General features: G+C 55.4%; 1 protein-coding gene across 1 annotated transcript in view; it reads left to right on the top strand.

Annotated features, from left to right (window-relative positions):
• The window catches only part of LOC142921034 (mutS protein homolog 4-like), a 28,129-nt gene extending 13,772 nt beyond the window's left edge, over nt 1–14,357 (top strand). The window contains exons 12-21 of the mRNA XM_076062922.1: nt 3,015–3,192; nt 4,100–4,228; nt 6,488–6,591; nt 7,701–7,825; nt 8,407–8,607; nt 9,644–9,762; nt 10,115–10,243; nt 10,376–10,607; nt 12,498–12,586; nt 12,684–14,357. Of these exons, the coding sequence (XP_075919037.1) occupies nt 3,015–3,192; nt 4,100–4,228; nt 6,488–6,591; nt 7,701–7,825; nt 8,407–8,607; nt 9,644–9,762; nt 10,115–10,243; nt 10,376–10,607; nt 12,498–12,586; nt 12,684–12,875 (1,498 nt within the window). The 3' untranslated portion in view covers nt 12,876–14,357. The remainder of the gene's footprint in view (nt 1–3,014; nt 3,193–4,099; nt 4,229–6,487; nt 6,592–7,700; nt 7,826–8,406; nt 8,608–9,643; nt 9,763–10,114; nt 10,244–10,375; nt 10,608–12,497; nt 12,587–12,683) is intronic.
• Nucleotides 14,358–17,108: the final 2,751 nt, after the last annotated feature.

Raw genomic sequence — 17,108 nt, forward strand, 5'->3', positions numbered from 1 at the left:
TGGTGGTCATGGTTAGTTATGCCCCCACCGAAGATGAACATCCGTGGAAGGATGCAGGCATAAGTCAGATGCCTCCTATAACCTCCTGTCACAGGTGCTAGCTAAAGTGGACCCTCGGGATAGAGTCATCTTGTTGGGTGACTTCAATGCCCGAGTTGGTCATGATGCTGACACCTGGTCTGGAGTGATTGGAAGGCATGAGCCAGATCAGCTCAATAACAACGGCAGGAGGTTGCTAGATTTGTGTGCAGCCCATGGGCTTATAATTACCAACACGCTGTTCCGGCATCGGCGCATCCACACAACATCATGGATGCATGCCGGGTCTAAGCAAGGCCATCTACTGGATGTCATAGTGACGGAACAGCGAATGCGGGCCCATGTCCTTGACACCAGGACCTACCGTGGTACTGATCTGCCCACTGACCATCGACTAGTCATCTGTAAGATGCGCCTGCCATTCTTCCACTCCGGTGGTGGGTGTACACCCAGGACCCCATTTAAACCCATAGTGGCCTGGTCTCAGTGTGGCTGGGGTTGGCATCGTCCCCCACTCCTCCTAATGTCGAGGGACAATGGGCGAGATTTAGGACTGTGGCTCATGCAGCTGCAATGGCTGCTTTGGGTACACGGTCCAGACCTCCCCAGAGACCTTGGCTGACAGTGGAGGTGCTCAGGCTGGCTGAGAAAAGCGACAGGCCCACTCTCATAGCCTACAGCATCCCGCGTCGGAGAATGAGGAGGCTTACCGTAACCTTTGCTCGGAAGTATGGAGAGCCGTGAGGTGCTGCAAGGATGGGTGGTGGTCGCGGGTTGCTGAGGAGATGGAGTCTGCCTCAATGGCCCGCGATCACAAATCGCTCTTTAACTCCATAAAAAAATATAACCTGCAGCGCCACACCTATTACCATCATTAGGGGAAAGAACAGTGACCAAATCTCCGACCCCGAGGAACAGGTTTGCATATTTGCTGAGCATTTCTGTGAGGTCCTGGGGGAGGAAAAATCCCTCAACCTGGAAAACATTGTGGGCCAAAGTGGGGATGACACTACTGAGGCTGCGGTGCCTCAAATATTGGAAGAAGTCACCCCCTGTGAGTGGCTGGCTGAGGTGCCATCTGTTGAGGAAGTACTGAAGGCAATCCAGAGTCTGAGACCAGGAAAGGCACCGGGTAGAGACGATCTCCCATGCAAAATGCTGAGGAAGGGTGGCGTTTGTGCACAAACTGTCCTACATGACATCATAACAACAGTCTGGACCACTGGATGGGTTCCGCAGGATTGGAAGAATGCCCTGGTGGTCCCCCTCTTTAAGAAGGGGGACCGTACAGACTGTAACAACTACAGGGGTATCTCACTCCTCAGTGTGCCGGGAAAGGTCCTGGCAAGGATTATTCAACATCGCCGTGCAAGGCACGCTTAGAAGAGGCATGCGGAACCCCAATGCGGTTTCAGGAAAAGGCGTTCCTGCACATGTCATATTTTCTGTCTGTCTGCTACAGTATAGGTATAGGGAATTCCAACAAGACCTACATCTCTGCTTTATTGACCTGACCAAGGCCTATGACACCATCAGTAGGCCTGGGCTCTGGGTTGTTCTTCGTGCTTTCGAAGTCCCTGACCCTCTGCTCATGATCATTAAGGACCTTCATGATAGTGAGCGGGCCCAGGCAAATCTACGTGGCCGGGAGTCGGAGCCATTCCCTGTACACCTTGGGGTGCGGCAGGGATGTCCTCTGGCTCCCACATTATTAAACATCTATTTTGACCACGTAGTTCGTGAAGTCTTCAGTAGCTGTACCGGAGGAATTCCCATCTGGTACAGATAGAATGGGAGGCTGATCGATGCCCGGGTGCGGTCAAGGGATGGCTCCCGATTGTTCAACCATGTAATGTATGCCGATGATCTGGGAATTGCTGCTCACTCAAAGGAGGAGTTGGAGGCACTGCTGCTGAACCTGGAGCTTGCCACTAAGAGGTGGAGCCTTACCCACTGAAACTAAGCACTTGCCTGGGTATTTTGTGCCATCGGACACTCCACCCCCACAACTTCCAATTGGTGATGGGATAGTTGTGGGGAGAGTGGAGAGTTTCCCATACCTGGGCAGTGTGCTCATGACCGGCTCCGGTTTAACAGCACTCGGAATCGGTCAAGCGGCATTATCTTTTCATCGGTTGCGTAATGCTGTGTGGAAGCTACTTGGTCTGTCGCTCCGCACTAAGCTTCAGGTCTTCTCGGCCACAGTCATTCCCTCCCTTCTCTATGCCTGTGAAACGTGGACCCCCCTAAGGGAACATCTTTGCTGGTTAGAAACATTTAGGCTGGCCTGTCTACGATCCATCCTGGGTTTAACCTGGCTGGATTGTGTGAGGAGCTCACAAATCCTTGAAAGATCTGGGCAAGGTCCCATCGGTGAGCTCCTCCGGCAGGCAACACTGCGTTGGCTGGGCCATGTAGCCCGCATGCCCAGCCATCACATGCCGAAACAGCTTTTGTTCAGCCGGATCGAGGGGGCTAGAGAAGATGGAGTGACGTGGTACAGGAGGACGTGGAGCTGAGTGGACTTGCCGATGACTGGTACCAGCGGTGTCGAGATCGGACTCAGTGGAGGAGGCTCGTGAAGGATGCTACTGGGCAGTTGGAGGTAGTCGCCCTCCAACAACAACGGAGGGCGGTGGAGCGACGCTCACAACAACGAGCGGAGCGCCGGGTGGCTAAAGCACAGCGGGTTGGCACAGTAGGGGGCACAGGTGGTGCATCAGCCACTCATCTCAGTCAGTCCCCCCCTGGCACCTGGGTCTGCCCCGTGACCTTCGTGCCAGCGTGCGTTCAACACTTCACGTGGCCTTGAAGTGCACATGGCCTGGCACAAGCGTCGTGGTGACGTCATCGCCACTTAGTGGCGAACGGCGGTTGTCGTCGTCGTTGTTGTTGTCGGCGACGGTGGCGGCGTCGATGGCGGCGGCGACACCACAACCCCCACCGCGTCTCCTCCCCCGCTGTCCCCGTGCCAGGTTCCCTGCGATCCTGGGCAAGCTGCGCACGGTGCTGACCGACGATTTGCCCTTCCGCAAGGGCAACCTCCTCTCGGCCAGGACACGGCGCTGCCACGTCGTGCGCCCCGGCCTCAACGGCTTCCTGGACCTCGCTCGGCGCATCCTCTCCGAGGCTGTCGGAGACATCGAAGGCACGGCACGGCTCACCCACCCGTAGCCCTCCCCGGCCGTCTTTGTATCTCTCTCTTCCTCTCTCTCTCTACCGCCTGCTGCTGTACGTTTGGAGTTTGCGTGTCTCTCTCATCATCGTCATCATCACGGTGGCTGCGAGATGTCAAGTACCTCGCCTGGTACGCAGGAGGTCGTGGGTTCCACCATCATCTCCCCCCCCCCTCTCCTCCTTTCTCCCCCACTCTTCCCCCTCTCTCCCCTGCCCATTCTCTCTCTCAGAGATCATCAAACAGCTCTCCGTGATTCACAGCCTGCCCATTCTCTCTCCCAGAGACCATCACACAGCTCTCCGAGATTCAGAACCTGCCCATTCTCTCTCTCCCAGAGATCATCAAACAGCTCTCCGTGATTCACAACCTGCCCATTCTCTCTCTCCCAGAGATCATCAAACAGCTCTCCGAGATTCACAACCTGCCCATTCTCTCTCTCCCAGAGATCATCAAACAGCTCTCCGAGATTCACAACCTGCCCATTCTCTCTCTCTCAGAGATCATCAAACAGCTCTCCGTGATTCACAACCTGCCCATTCTCTCTCTCCCAGAGACCATTACACAGCTCTCTGAGATTCAGAACCTGCCCATTCTCTCTCTCCCAGAGATCATCAAACAGCTCTCCGTGATTCACAACCTGCCCATTCTCTCTCTCCCAGAGATCATCAAACAGCTCTCCGAGATTCACAACCTGCCCATTCTCTCTCTCCCAGAGATCATCAAACAGCTCTCCGTGATTCACAACCTGCCCATTCTCTCTCTCCCAGAGATCATCAAACAGCTCTCCGAGATTCACAACCTGCCCATTCTCTCTCTCCCAGAGATCATCAAACAGCTCTCCGTGATTCACAACCTGCCCATTTTCTCTCTCTCCCAGAGATCATCAAACAGCTCTCCGAGATTCACAACCTGCCCATGTCCATGAGCTACAGCGCCCTGCGTGGCTTTTACATCCAGACGTCCGCTCACTCCCTGCAGCCCGAACAGCGTCTGCCAGAGGTCTTCATCAAGGTCAACGCACAGAGACTCACAGACTCATCACACAGAGACTCACAGACTCACCACACAGACTCATAGACTCATCGCACAGAGACCCATAGACTCATCGCACAGAGACCCACAGACTCACCACACAGAGACTCATAGACTCATCACATAGAGACTCACAGACTCATCGCACAGAGACCCATAGACTCATCGCACAGAGACCCACAGACTCACCACACAGAGACCCATAGACTCACCACACAGACTCATAGACTCATCGCACAGAGACTCACAGACTCATCACACAGAGACTCACAGACTCACCACACAGACTCATAGACTCATCGCACAGAGACCCATAGACTCATCGCACAGAGACCCACAGACTCACCACACAGAGACTCATAGACTCATCACATAGAGACTCATAGACTCATCGCACAGAGACCCATAGACTCATCGCACAGAGACCCACAGACTCACCACACAGAGACCCATAGACTCACCACACAGACTCATAGACTCATCGCACAGAGACTCACAGACTCATCACACAGAGACTCACAGACTCACCACACAGACTCATAGACTCATCACACAGAGACCCATAGACTCATCGCACAGAGACCCATAGACTCACCACGCAGAGACGCATAGACTCATCACACAGAGACTCAGACTCACCACTCACAGACTCACCACTCATAGACTCACCACTCACAGACTCACCACTCATAGACCCAGAGTCTATGTGTGAGTTTATGTGTCTAGGTGTGAGACTATGTGTGAGTCTGTGTCTATCTGTGAGTCTATGTGTCTTTGTGTGAGTCTATGTGTCTATGTGTGAACTATGTGTGAGTCTATGTGTCTACGTGTGAGTCTGTGTCTATGTGTGATTCTATGTGTCTATGTGTGAGTCTATGTGTCTATGTGTGTGTCTACGTGTGAGTCTATGAGTCTATGTGTGAGTCTATGTGTCTATGTGTGAGTCTATGTGTGAGTCTATGTGTCTATGTGTGAGTCTATGTGTCTATGTGTGAGTCTCACCCCTCACCCCACCACTCACCACACCCCTCACTCACCACCCCTCACTCACCACTCAGCGCACCACTCACCACACCCCTCACTCACCCCTCACCACCCCTCACTCACCACTCACCACCCTCACTCACCACTCACCACCCCTCACTCACCACTCACCACCCCTCACTCACCACCACTCACCACCCCTCACTCACCACTCACCACCCCTCACTCACCACCCCTCACTCACCACTCACCACCACTCACTCACCACCACTCACTCACCACTCACCACCCCTCACTCACCACTCACCACCACTCACTCACCACCACTCACTCACCACTCACCACCCCTCACTCACCCCTCACTCACCACTCACCACCCCTCACTCACCACTCACCACCACTCACCCCATCACTCACCACTCTCACTCACCACTCACCACCCTCACTCACCACTCACCACCCTCACTCACCACTCCCCACCACTCACTCACCACTCACCATCCTCACTCACCACTCACCACCACTCACTCACCACTCACCACTCTCACTCACCACTCACCACCCTCACTCACCACTCACTCACCCCTCACTCACCCCTCACTCACCACTCACCACCCCTCACTCACCACTCACCACACCCCTCACTCACCACTCACCACCCTCACTCACCACTCACCACCCCTCACTCACCACTCACCACCACTCACTCACCACTCACCACCCCTCACTCACCACTCACTCACCCCTCACTCACCCCTCACTCACCACTCACTCACCACCCCTCACTCACCACTCACCACACCCCTCACTCACCACTCACCACCCCTCACTCACCCCTCACCACACCTCACTCACCACTCACCACCCTCACTCACCTCTCACTCACCACTCACCACCCCTCACTCACCCCTCACCACACCTCACTCACCACTCACCACCCTCACTCACCCCTCACTCACCACTCACTCACCACCCCTCACTCACCACTCACCACCCCTCACTCACCACTCACCACCACTCACCCCACCACTCACCACCCTTCACTCACCACCCCTCACTCACCACCCCTCACTCACCACTCACCACCCCTCACTCACCACTCACCACCCCTCACTCACCACCCCTCACTCACCACTCACCACACCCCTCACTCACCACTCACCACCCCTCACCACCCCTCACTCACCACTCACCACACCCCTCACTCACCACTCACCACCCCTCACTCACCACTCACCACCCCTCACTCACCAGGTGAGCAAACGTGGGAACCTTCTCAGCTACACCACCATGGACCTCATGAGGCTGAACTGCCGCAGCCAGGAGGCCGTGGAGGAGATTTACCTCATGTCCAACGTGTGAGAGAACACCCCTACCCCAGGCAGAGTGTGGTGGACTAATCTCCATCTGTTCCTCCACTCACTGCCCCGTCTACCTGTGGGGGTTGCAGAGGAACCCCCTGGCTATGCCCTGCACTACTATACACTACACTATACACTACACTATACACTACACTATACACTACACTATACACTACTATACACTACACTATACACTATACACTACACTATACACCACAATATACACTACACTATACACTACACTATACACTACACTATACACTACAATATACACTACACTATACACTACACTATACACTACACTATACACTACACTATACACTACTATACACTACAATATACACTATACTATACCCTACACTATACACTACTATACACTACACTATACCCTACACTATACATTACTATACACTACACTATACACTACACTACTATACACTACACTATACACTACACTATACACTACTATACACTGCACTATACACTACAATATACACTACACTATACACTACACTATACACTACTATACACTACACTATACACTACACTATGCACTACTATACACTACACTATACACTACTATACACTACACTATACACTACACTATACTACTATACACTACACTATACACTACTGTACACTGTACATTACACTATGCACTACACTATACACTACTATACACTACACTATACACTACTATACACTACACAATACACTACACTATACACTACTACACTATACACTACATTATACACTACTATACACTACACTATACACTACACTATACACTACTGTACACTATACACTACACAATGCACTACACTATACACTACACTATACACTACTGTACACTATACACTACACTATACACTACTGTACACTATACACTACACTATGCACTACACTATACACTACACTATACACTACTGTACACTACACTATACATTACTATACACTACTACACTACACTATGCACTACACTATACACTACACTATACTCTACTGTACACTACACTATGCACTACACTATACACTACTGTACACTACTCTTTACACAACACCCTTTGGGGAGGGGAGGGTGACCCCCGCTCTGTCTCCGTGCCCAGGGTGTTGTCCAAGCTGTTTGCGGAGATCCGGGAGGACATTGTGTGTCTCTACAAGCTTGCTGACGCAGTGTCCATGGTGGACATGCTGCTGGCATTCGCTCACCGCACCACGCTCACCAAGTCCGGTACGCGGTGGGTGGGTGGGTGAGTGGGTGGGTGAGTGAGTGGGTGGGTGGGTGGGTGAGTGGGTGGCTGAGTGGGTGGGTGAGTGAGTGAGGGAGTGAGTGGGTGAGTGAGTGGGTGAGTGAGTCGGTGGGTGGGTGGATGAGTGAGTGGGTGAGTGAGTGGGTGAGTGAGTGGGTGAGTGAGTGGGTGGGTGAGTGAGTGAGGGAGTGAGTGGGTGAGTGAGTGGGTGAGTGGGTGAGTGAGTCGGTGGGTGGGTGAGTGAGTGGGTGAGTGAGTGGGTGAGTGGGTGGGTGATTGAGTGGGTGAGTGGGTGAGTGAGGGAGTGAGTGAGTGAGTGGGTGGGTGAGTGGGTGGGTGGGTGAGTGAGTGGCCTTCACCCCCCGTGACCTCCCCCCGTGATCGTCACCCCCGTGACCTCCCCCCGTGACCTCCGCCCCCGTGACCTTCACCCCCCGTGACCTCCGCTCCCGTGACCTCCCTCCTGTGACCTCCCCCCCTGTGACCTCCTCCCCCCCCGTGACCTCCCCCTCCGTGACCTCCCCCCCGTGACCTCCCCCCCGCTGTCTGTGGTGAGCTGCAGTCCGTCCGGAATTCTCTGACACGCTGGCCCTCAAGGGGGCTCGCCACCCCATCCTGGAGCGGGTGCTGGGCTGGCCGCTGGTGCCTAACGACGTCTTCCTGTCGGACGCCTCAAACTTCCTCGTTGTCACGGGGCCCAACAACAGCGGCAAGTCCACGCTGCTGAGACAGGTGGCACTCTGCCAGGTGATGGCACAGATCGGTGAGTGGGTGGGGGGGGGTGAGTTGGTGAGTGAGTGAGTGGGTGGGTGAGTGAGTGAGTGAGTTGGTGAGTGGGTGAGTGAGTTGGTGAGTGAGTGAGTGGGTGAGTGAGTGAGTTGGTGAGTGGGTGGGTGAGTTGGTGAGTGAGTGAGTGAGTGGGTGGGTGAGTGAGTGAGTTGGTGAGTGGGTGGGTGAGTTGGTGAGTGAGTGAGTCGGTGGGTGAGTGAGTTGGTGAATGGGTGGGTGAGTTGGTGAGTGAGTTGGTTGGTGAGTGGGTGGGTGAGTTGGTGAATGAGTGAGTTGGTGAGTGAGTGAGTGGGTGAGTGGGTGAGTGATTGGGTGAGTGAGTCAGTGAGTTGGTGAGTGAGTGGGTGAGTGATTGAGTGGGTGAGTCAGTGAGTGAGTGAGTGAGTGGGTGGGTGAGTGACTGTTTGAGTGAGTGGGTGAGTGAGTGATTGAGTGGGTGGGTGGGTGAGTGAGTGGGTGAGTGATTGAGTGGGTGGGTGAGTGAGTGGGTGAGTGATTGAGTGGGTGAGTAAGTGGGTGAGTGATTGAGTGGGTGAGTGAGTGGGTGAGTGAGTGAGTGGGTGAGTGAGTGAGTGAGTAGGTGAGTGAGTAGGTGAGTGAGTGAGTGGGTGATTGAGTGAGTAGGTGAGTGAGTGGGTGAGTAAGTGAGTGAGTGGGTGATTGAGTAGGTGAGTAAGTGAGTAGGTGAGTGTTTGAGTGAGTGAGTAGGTGAGTAAGTAAGTGAGTGAGTGTTTGGGTGAGTGAGTGAGTAGGTGAGTAAGTAAATGAGTGAGTGTTTGAGTGAGTGAGTGAGTAGGTGAGTAAGTAAGTGAGTGAGTGTTTGAGTGAGTGAGTGAGTAGGTGAGTAAGTAAGTGAGTGAGTGTTTGAGTGAGTGAGTAGGTGAGTAAGAAAGTGAGTGAGTGTTTGAGTGAGTGAGTAGGTGAGTAAGTAAGTGAGTGAGTGTTTGAGTGAGTGAGTGAGTAGGTGAGTAAGTAAGTGAGTGAGTGTTTGGGTGCTACCACTGCTTCAGGTTGTTTCGTACCAGCCGACTTTGCCTGCGTGAGGATCGCTGATCAGATCTTCACTCGCATCGGTGTGGACGACGACATCCAGCCACTCTCCTCCACCTTCACCATCGAGATGAGAGAGGTGGGTGGGGAGTGAGAGGGTGGGTGAGTGGGTGGGTGGGTGAGTGGATTGGTGAGTGGGTTGGTGGGTGAGTGTGTGAGTGGGTGGGTGAGTGTGTGAGTGGGTTGGTGAGTGGGTGGGTGAGTGGTTGGGTAGGTGGGTGAGTGGGTTGGTGAGTGGGTGTGTGAGTGGGTGGGTGAGTGGATGTGTGAGTGGGTGGGTGAGTGGGTGGGTGAGTGGTTGGGTAGGTGGGTGATTGGGTTGGTGATTGGGTGTGTGAGTGGGTGGGTGAGTGAGTGAGTGAGTTGGTGAGTGGGTGGGTGTGTAGGTGGGTGAGTGGGTGGGTGACCCCCGGTGACCCCCATGACCCCAGGTGAACTACATAGTTCGCACAGCCACCGACCGCTCTCTGGTGATCATCGACGAGCTCGGGAGGGGCACCGGGGTCCACGAGGCCCTGGGGATCTGTCACTCGGTCTGTGAGTGTCTCCTGCAGCGCAAGGTGGTGACCACTCACACTCACCACAAACACTCACCACTCACACTCACCACACTCACCACTCACACTCACCACTCACCACTCACCACCCTCACCACCCTCACCACCCCTGTGTGTCTCCCCCCCCTCCCCCAGACGTTCACCATCTTCGCCACCCACCACCTGGAGCTGAGCCACCTCTCCACCCTCTACCCCAACGTCTCCAACAGCCACTTCCTGGTGGAGTCGCGCAATCAGCAGCAGCAGCAGCTGCCCTGGGCCGGCCGTCGTGACGGTAAAGCCGCTGGTGCCGACGACTCGCGGACGGTGCCACGTGTGACGTGCACGTACAAGCTGGTGCAGGGGCACACGCCGGACACGCACTACGGTACTACGCGTGTGTGTGTGTACGTGTGTGTGTGTGTACGTGTGTGTGTACGTGTGTGTGTGTGTGGTCCGGAAAAACAACCCCCTACCTCCTCGCGGTGCCGGATGGGCAACTCTGTCGTGGACAGTGCTTTGGGGCGAGATCCAATTTTGATTGGCTCCTCCCCTCATGGCAAATGCATCCACCACAGGGGCTAAACGGGGGCTCTGGACAGGTGCGAGGGGCTGGTAACCCTTCCACCTTCAATTAATTACCACGAAACCACGAGTTAAACTGAAATATGTAACTAATAAGCTTGTGCCGGAGGCCCCGGGGGGACAGGCGTCTATGACGTCTCCTGACCAAACCCCATTTGGCGGAGCCAGAAGACTGAATATCTACCCTCGGGGCTCCTCCAGAAACAACGAAAAACCACTACGGGTGGCCACGTGGAATGTTCGAACGCTCACTGCGGAGGAGAGGCTGCCACTCCTCTGTCGGGAGCTGGACCGGTACCGCCTGGATCTCTGTGGTATTCAGGAGGTCCGGTGGACCGGCTCTGGCTCCTACCACCATGAGGGGTGAACAGTCCTCTTCTCACGGCAGGAGACTGCCAAACAACAGGGAGTGGCTCTTCTTCTAAACAAAAGAATGAAGGGGGCGTGGGAGCGTGGCGGTGAGGTTTGGGAAGCTGTAAGCTCCAGGCTACTTTGGGCTCGCCTTCCCAACAACCGGAGGTGAGGAGTGGTGGTCGTGGTTACTTATGCCCCCACCGAAGACGAACATCCGTGGAGGGATCCAGGCAAGGCCGATGAGTCAGATGCCTTCTATGACCTCCTGTCACAGGTGCGAGCTAAAGTGGCCCCTCGGGATAGTCATCTTGTTGGGTGAATGCCCGAGTTGGTCATGATGCACCTGGTCTGGAGTGATTGGAAGGCATGGGCCAGACCAGCTCAATAACAACGGCAGGAGGCTGCTACATTTTTGTGCAGCCCATGGGCTTGTAAATACCAACACGCTGTTCCGGCATCGCCGCATCCACACAACATCATGGATGCATGCCGGGTCCAAGCAAGAACATCTGCTGGACTACATAGTGACGGACCAGCGGATGCGAGCCCATGTCCTTGACACCAGGACCTACCGTGGAGCTGATCTGCCCACTGACCATCGACTTGTAATCTGTAAGATGCACCTGCAATTCTTTCACTCCGGTGGTGGGTGTACATCCAGGACCCCATTCAAACCCTTAGTGGCATGCTCTGCCGGCTGGGATTGGCATCGTCCCCCACTCCTCCTGATGTCGAGGGTAAATGGGCGAGGTTTAGGACTGTGACTCATGCAGCTGAAATGGCTGCTTTGGGTACGCGGTCCAGACCTCCCCAGAGACCCTGGCTGACAAGAGGAGGTGTTCAGGATGGCGACAGGCCCACTGTCATCGGCTACAGAATCCCACGTCGGAGAATGAGGAGGCTTACCGCAGCCCTCGCTCGGAGGTTCGGAGAGCCGCGAGGCGCCGCAAGGATGGGTGGCGGTCGCGGGTTGCCGAGGAGATGGAGTCTGCATCAGTGGCCCGCGATCACAAATCTCTATTTAACTCCCATCAAGAAAGTAACCTGCGGCGCCACAACCGATTACCATCATTGGGGGAAAGAACGGTGACCCGATCTCCGATCCCCAGGGAACAGGTTTTCAGATTTGCCGAGCATTTCCACGAGGTCCCGGTAGTGGGAGGGGGGAAACCCCTCGGCCCGGAAAAACGCATCGCGGCACAGAGCGGGGATGGCCCTGCCGAGGCCGCCGGCGCCTCAAACATCGTGAAGAAGAAGCCGTCGCCTTCCCCCCCCCCTCCTCCTCCCTCTCCCCCTCCTCCTCCCCCTCCCCCTCCCCCCCCGCGTGCCCCGCGTCCAGGTCTGGAAATGGCCACGCTGTCATCGCTGCCGCCCTCCCTGCTGCGCGACGCCACGGGGCTGCTGGCGCGGATCGGCGGCAAGAGCTGGGTAACGACGCTGACCCCCGCTGACACCCCCGCCGCGACCCCCCCGAGACCCGCCCGTGACCCCCCGCCGCCCGTGACCCCTCCGCGACCCCCCCCAGATGGAGCGTCAGGCCGACTCCGCGCCCGTGCTGCACCGAGCGGCCGTCCACCGCCTCGCGACGAGGCTGGGCCAGGCGGCGCGACACTCGCGGCTGGACGGAGCCGGCCTGGCCTCGTACCTGGGGTCGCTGAGACAGCGGTACCTCGACGAGCTGGAGCACATCGCTGACGCCACCGCTAACACCCACTGAACAACACCACCACGAACACCACCACCGCTAACACCCACTGAACGACACCACCACCACCACCACCGCTAACACACACTGAACAACACCACCAACACCACCACCACCGCTAACACCCACTGAACAACACCACCAACTTCACCACCACCACCGCTAACACCCACTGAACGACACCACCACCAACACCACCACCGCTAACACCCACTGAACGACACCACCACCAACACCACCACCGCTAACACCCACTGAACGACACCACCACCACCACCGCTAACACCCACTGAACGACACCACCACCACCACCGCTAACACCCACTGAACGACACCAACACCACCACCGCTAACACCCACTGAACGACAACACCACCAACACCACCACCACCGCTAACACCCACTGAACGACACCACCACCAACACCACCACCGCTAACACCCACTGAACGACACCACCACCAACACCACCACCGCTAACACCCACTGAACGACACCACTACCAACACCACCGCTAACACCCACTGAACGACACCACCACCAACACCACCACCACTAACACCCACTGAACGACACCACCACCAACACCAACACCGCTAACACCCACTGAACGACACCAACACCGCTAACACCCACTAAACGACACCAGCACCAACACCACCACCGCTAACACCCACTGAACAACACCACCACCAACACCAACACCGCTAACACCCACTGAACGACACCACCACCGCTAACACCCACTGAACGACACCACCACCAACACCACCACCGCTAACACCCACTGAACGACAGCACCACCACCACCGCTAACACCCACCCACTGAACGACACCACCACCAACACCACCACCACCAACTGAACACCACCACCAACACCACTAACACACACTGAACGACACCACCACCACCACCACCACCGCTAACACCCACTGAACACCACCGCCATGATGCACCAGCAACACCACCACCAATGCCACCACCACCAGCAACACCACCACCAATGCCACCACCACCACCAACAACACCACCAACAACGCCACCACCACCAAGAATGCTACCACCACTGCCACCAGCTAAACACCACCACCACCACGATCCACCACAAACACCACCACTACCGCCGCCACCAACTGAACACCACCACCACGATCCACCACCAACACCACCAACAACGCCACCACCACCATGATGCACCAGCAACACCACCAACAACGCCACACCATCAATGCTGCCATCACCACCGCCACCACCACCACCAAGAATGCTACCACCACCACCGCCACCAACTGAACACCACCACCACCACCACGATCCAACACCACCAATGCTACCACCACCAATTCCACCACCACCACCACCACGGTGGAGGGGTAAGCGTGTGGGTACCATTGTGTGGTGTGGGGTAGGCTGACGGAGGTCCCGATTAGCCAGACGATGATGTTATTTCGTGCTGTGTTGTTGGATATATAAACAAAAAGTTTACTGTCAAACTGGCTCAGTGATTGAGTAATTTAGTGAGCAAGCGACTGAGTGAGCAGCTGAGCTCCTGAGTGAGTGACTGGCTGAGTGAGTGAGTGACTGGCTGAGTGAGTGACTGGCTGAGTGAGTGAGTGACTGGCTGAGTGAGTGAGTCACTGGCTGAGTGAGTCACTGGCTGAGTGAGTGAGTGAGTGACTGGCAGAGTGAGTGACTGGCTGAGTGAGTGACTGGCTGAGTGAGTGGCTGGCTGAGTGAGTGACTGGCAGAGTGAGTGACTGGCTGAGTGATTGAGTGACTGGCTGAGTGAGTGAGTGACTGGCTGAGTGAGTGAGTGACTGGCTGAGTGAGTGACTGGCTGAGTGAGTGACTGGCTGAGTGAGTGAGTGACTGGCTGAGTGAGTGAGTGACTGGTAGAGTGAGTGACTGGCTGAGTGAGTGAGTGACTGGCTGAGTGAGTGACTGGCTGAGTGAGTGAGTGACTGTCTGAGTGAGTCACTGGCTGAGTGAGTCACTGGCTGAGTGGGTGACTGGCTGAGTGAGTGACTGGCTGAGTGAGTGACTGGCTGAGTGAGTCACTGGCTGAGTGAGTGAGTGACTGGCTGAGTGAGTGACTGGCTGAGTGAGTGAGTGACTGGCTGAGTGAGTGAGTGACTGGCTGAGTGAGTGAGTGACTGGCTGAGTGAGTGACTGGCTGAGTGAGTGAGTGACTGGCTGAGTGAGTGAGTGACTGGTAGAGTGAGTGACTGGCTGAGTGAGTGAGTGACTGGCTGAGTGAGTGACTGGCTGAGTGAGTGAGTGACTGGCTGAGTGAGTGACTGTCTGAGTGAGTCACTGGCTGAGTGAGTCACTGGCTGAGTGGGTGACTGGCTGAGTGAGTGACTGGCTGAGTGAGTGACTGGCTGAGTGAGTCACTGGCTGAGTGAGTGAGTGACTGGCTGAGTGAGTGACTGGCTGAGTGAGTGAGTGACTGGCTGAGTGAGTGAGTGACTGGTAGAGTGAGTGACTGGCTGAGTGAGTGAGTGACTGGCTGAGTGAGTGAGTGACTGGTAGAGTGAGTGACTGGCTGAGTGAGTGAGTGACTGGCTGAGTGAGTGACTGGCTGAGTGAGTGAGTGACTGTCTGAGTGAGTCACTGGCTGAGTGAGTCACTGGCTGAGTGGGTGACTGGCTGAGTGAGTGACTGGCTGAGTGAGTGACTGGCTGAGTGAGTCACTGGCTGAGTGAGTGAGTGACTGGCTGAGTGAGTGACTGGCTGAGTGAGTGAGTGACTGGCTGAGTGAGTGAGTGACTGGCTGAGTGAGTGAGTGACTGGCTGAGTGAGTGACTGGCTGAGTGAGTGAGTGACTGGCTGAGTGAGTGAGTGACTGGTAGAGTGAGTGACTGGCTGAGTGAGTGAGTGACTGGCTGAGTGAGTGACTGGCTGAGTGAGTGAGTGACTGGCTGAGTGAGTGACTGTCTGAGTGAGTCACTGGCTGAGTGAGTCACTGGCTGAGTGGGTGACTGGCTGAGTGAGTGACTGGCTGAGTGAGTGACTGGCTGAGTGAGTCACTGGCTGAGTGAGTGAGTGACTGGCTGAGTGAGTGACTGGCTGAGTGAGTGAGTGACTGGCTGAGTGAGTGAGTGACTGGTAGAGTGAGTGACTGGCTGAGTGAGTGAGTGACTGGCTGAGTGAGTGAGTGACTGGCTGAGTGAGTGACTGTCTGAGTGAGTCACTGGCTGAGTCACTGGCTGAGTGGGTGACTGGCTGAGTGAGTGACTGGCTGAGTGAGTGACTGGCTGAGTGAGTGAGTGACTGGCTGAGTGAGTGAGTGACTGGCTGAGTGAGTGAGTGACTGGTAGAGTGAGTGACTGGCTGAGTGAGTGAGTGACTGGCTGAGTGAGTGACTGGCTGAGTGAGTGAGTGACTGTCTGAGTGAGTCACTGGCTGAGTGAGTCACTGGCTGAGTGGGTGACTGGCTGAGTGAGTGACTGGCTGAGTGAGTGACTGGCTGAGTGAGTCACTGGCTGAGTGAGTGAGTGACTGGCTGAGTGAGTGACTGGCTGAGTGAGTGAGTGACTGGCTGAGTGAGTGAGTGACTGGCTGAGTGAGTGACTGGCTGAGTGAGTGAGTGACTGGCTGAGTGAGTGAGTGACTGGTAGAGTGAGTGACTGGCTGAGTGAGTGAGTGACTGGCTGAGTGAGTGACTGGCTGAGTGAGTGAGTGACTGGCTGAGTGAGTGACTGTCTGAGTGAGTCACTGGCTGAGTGAGTCACTGGCTGAGTGGGTGACTGGCTGAGTGAGTGACTGGCTGAGTGAGTCACTGGCTGAGTGAGTGAGTGACTGGCTGAGTGAGTGACTGGCTGAGTGAGTGAGTGACTGGCTGAGTGAGTGAGTGACTGGTAGAGTGAGTGACTGGCTGAGTGAGTGAGTGACTGGCTGAGTGAGTGAGTGACTGGCTGAGTGAGTGACTGTCTGAGTGAGTCACTGGCTGAGTGAGTCACTGGCTGAGTGGGTGACTGGCTGAGTGAGTGACTGGCTGAGTGAGTGACTGGCTGAGTGAGTGAGTGACTGGCTGAGTGAGTGGCCGAGTGAGTGACTGAGTCCGTAATAGAGGTTTTGTTGGTTTAGATGGCGTAAATATATAAATGTTGTGTCGTTAAAACCAACCAGGCTAGGTGCATGAGGAGGTCACAGAGACAGACCCAGCAGGTGACGTGGGTTGTACTGCTGTGCCAGGCTAGGTGCATGAGGAGGTCACGTGACAGACCCAGCAGGTGCCGTGT

This window comes from Petromyzon marinus, unplaced genomic scaffold (assembly GCF_048934315.1).
Source record: "Petromyzon marinus isolate PM22_M1 ecotype Great Lakes invasive population unplaced genomic scaffold, UKy_Petmar_22M1.pri1.0 PM_G_Scaffold_79, whole genome shotgun sequence".
Classification (NCBI taxonomy): domain Eukaryota; kingdom Metazoa; phylum Chordata; class Hyperoartia; order Petromyzontiformes; family Petromyzontidae; genus Petromyzon; species Petromyzon marinus.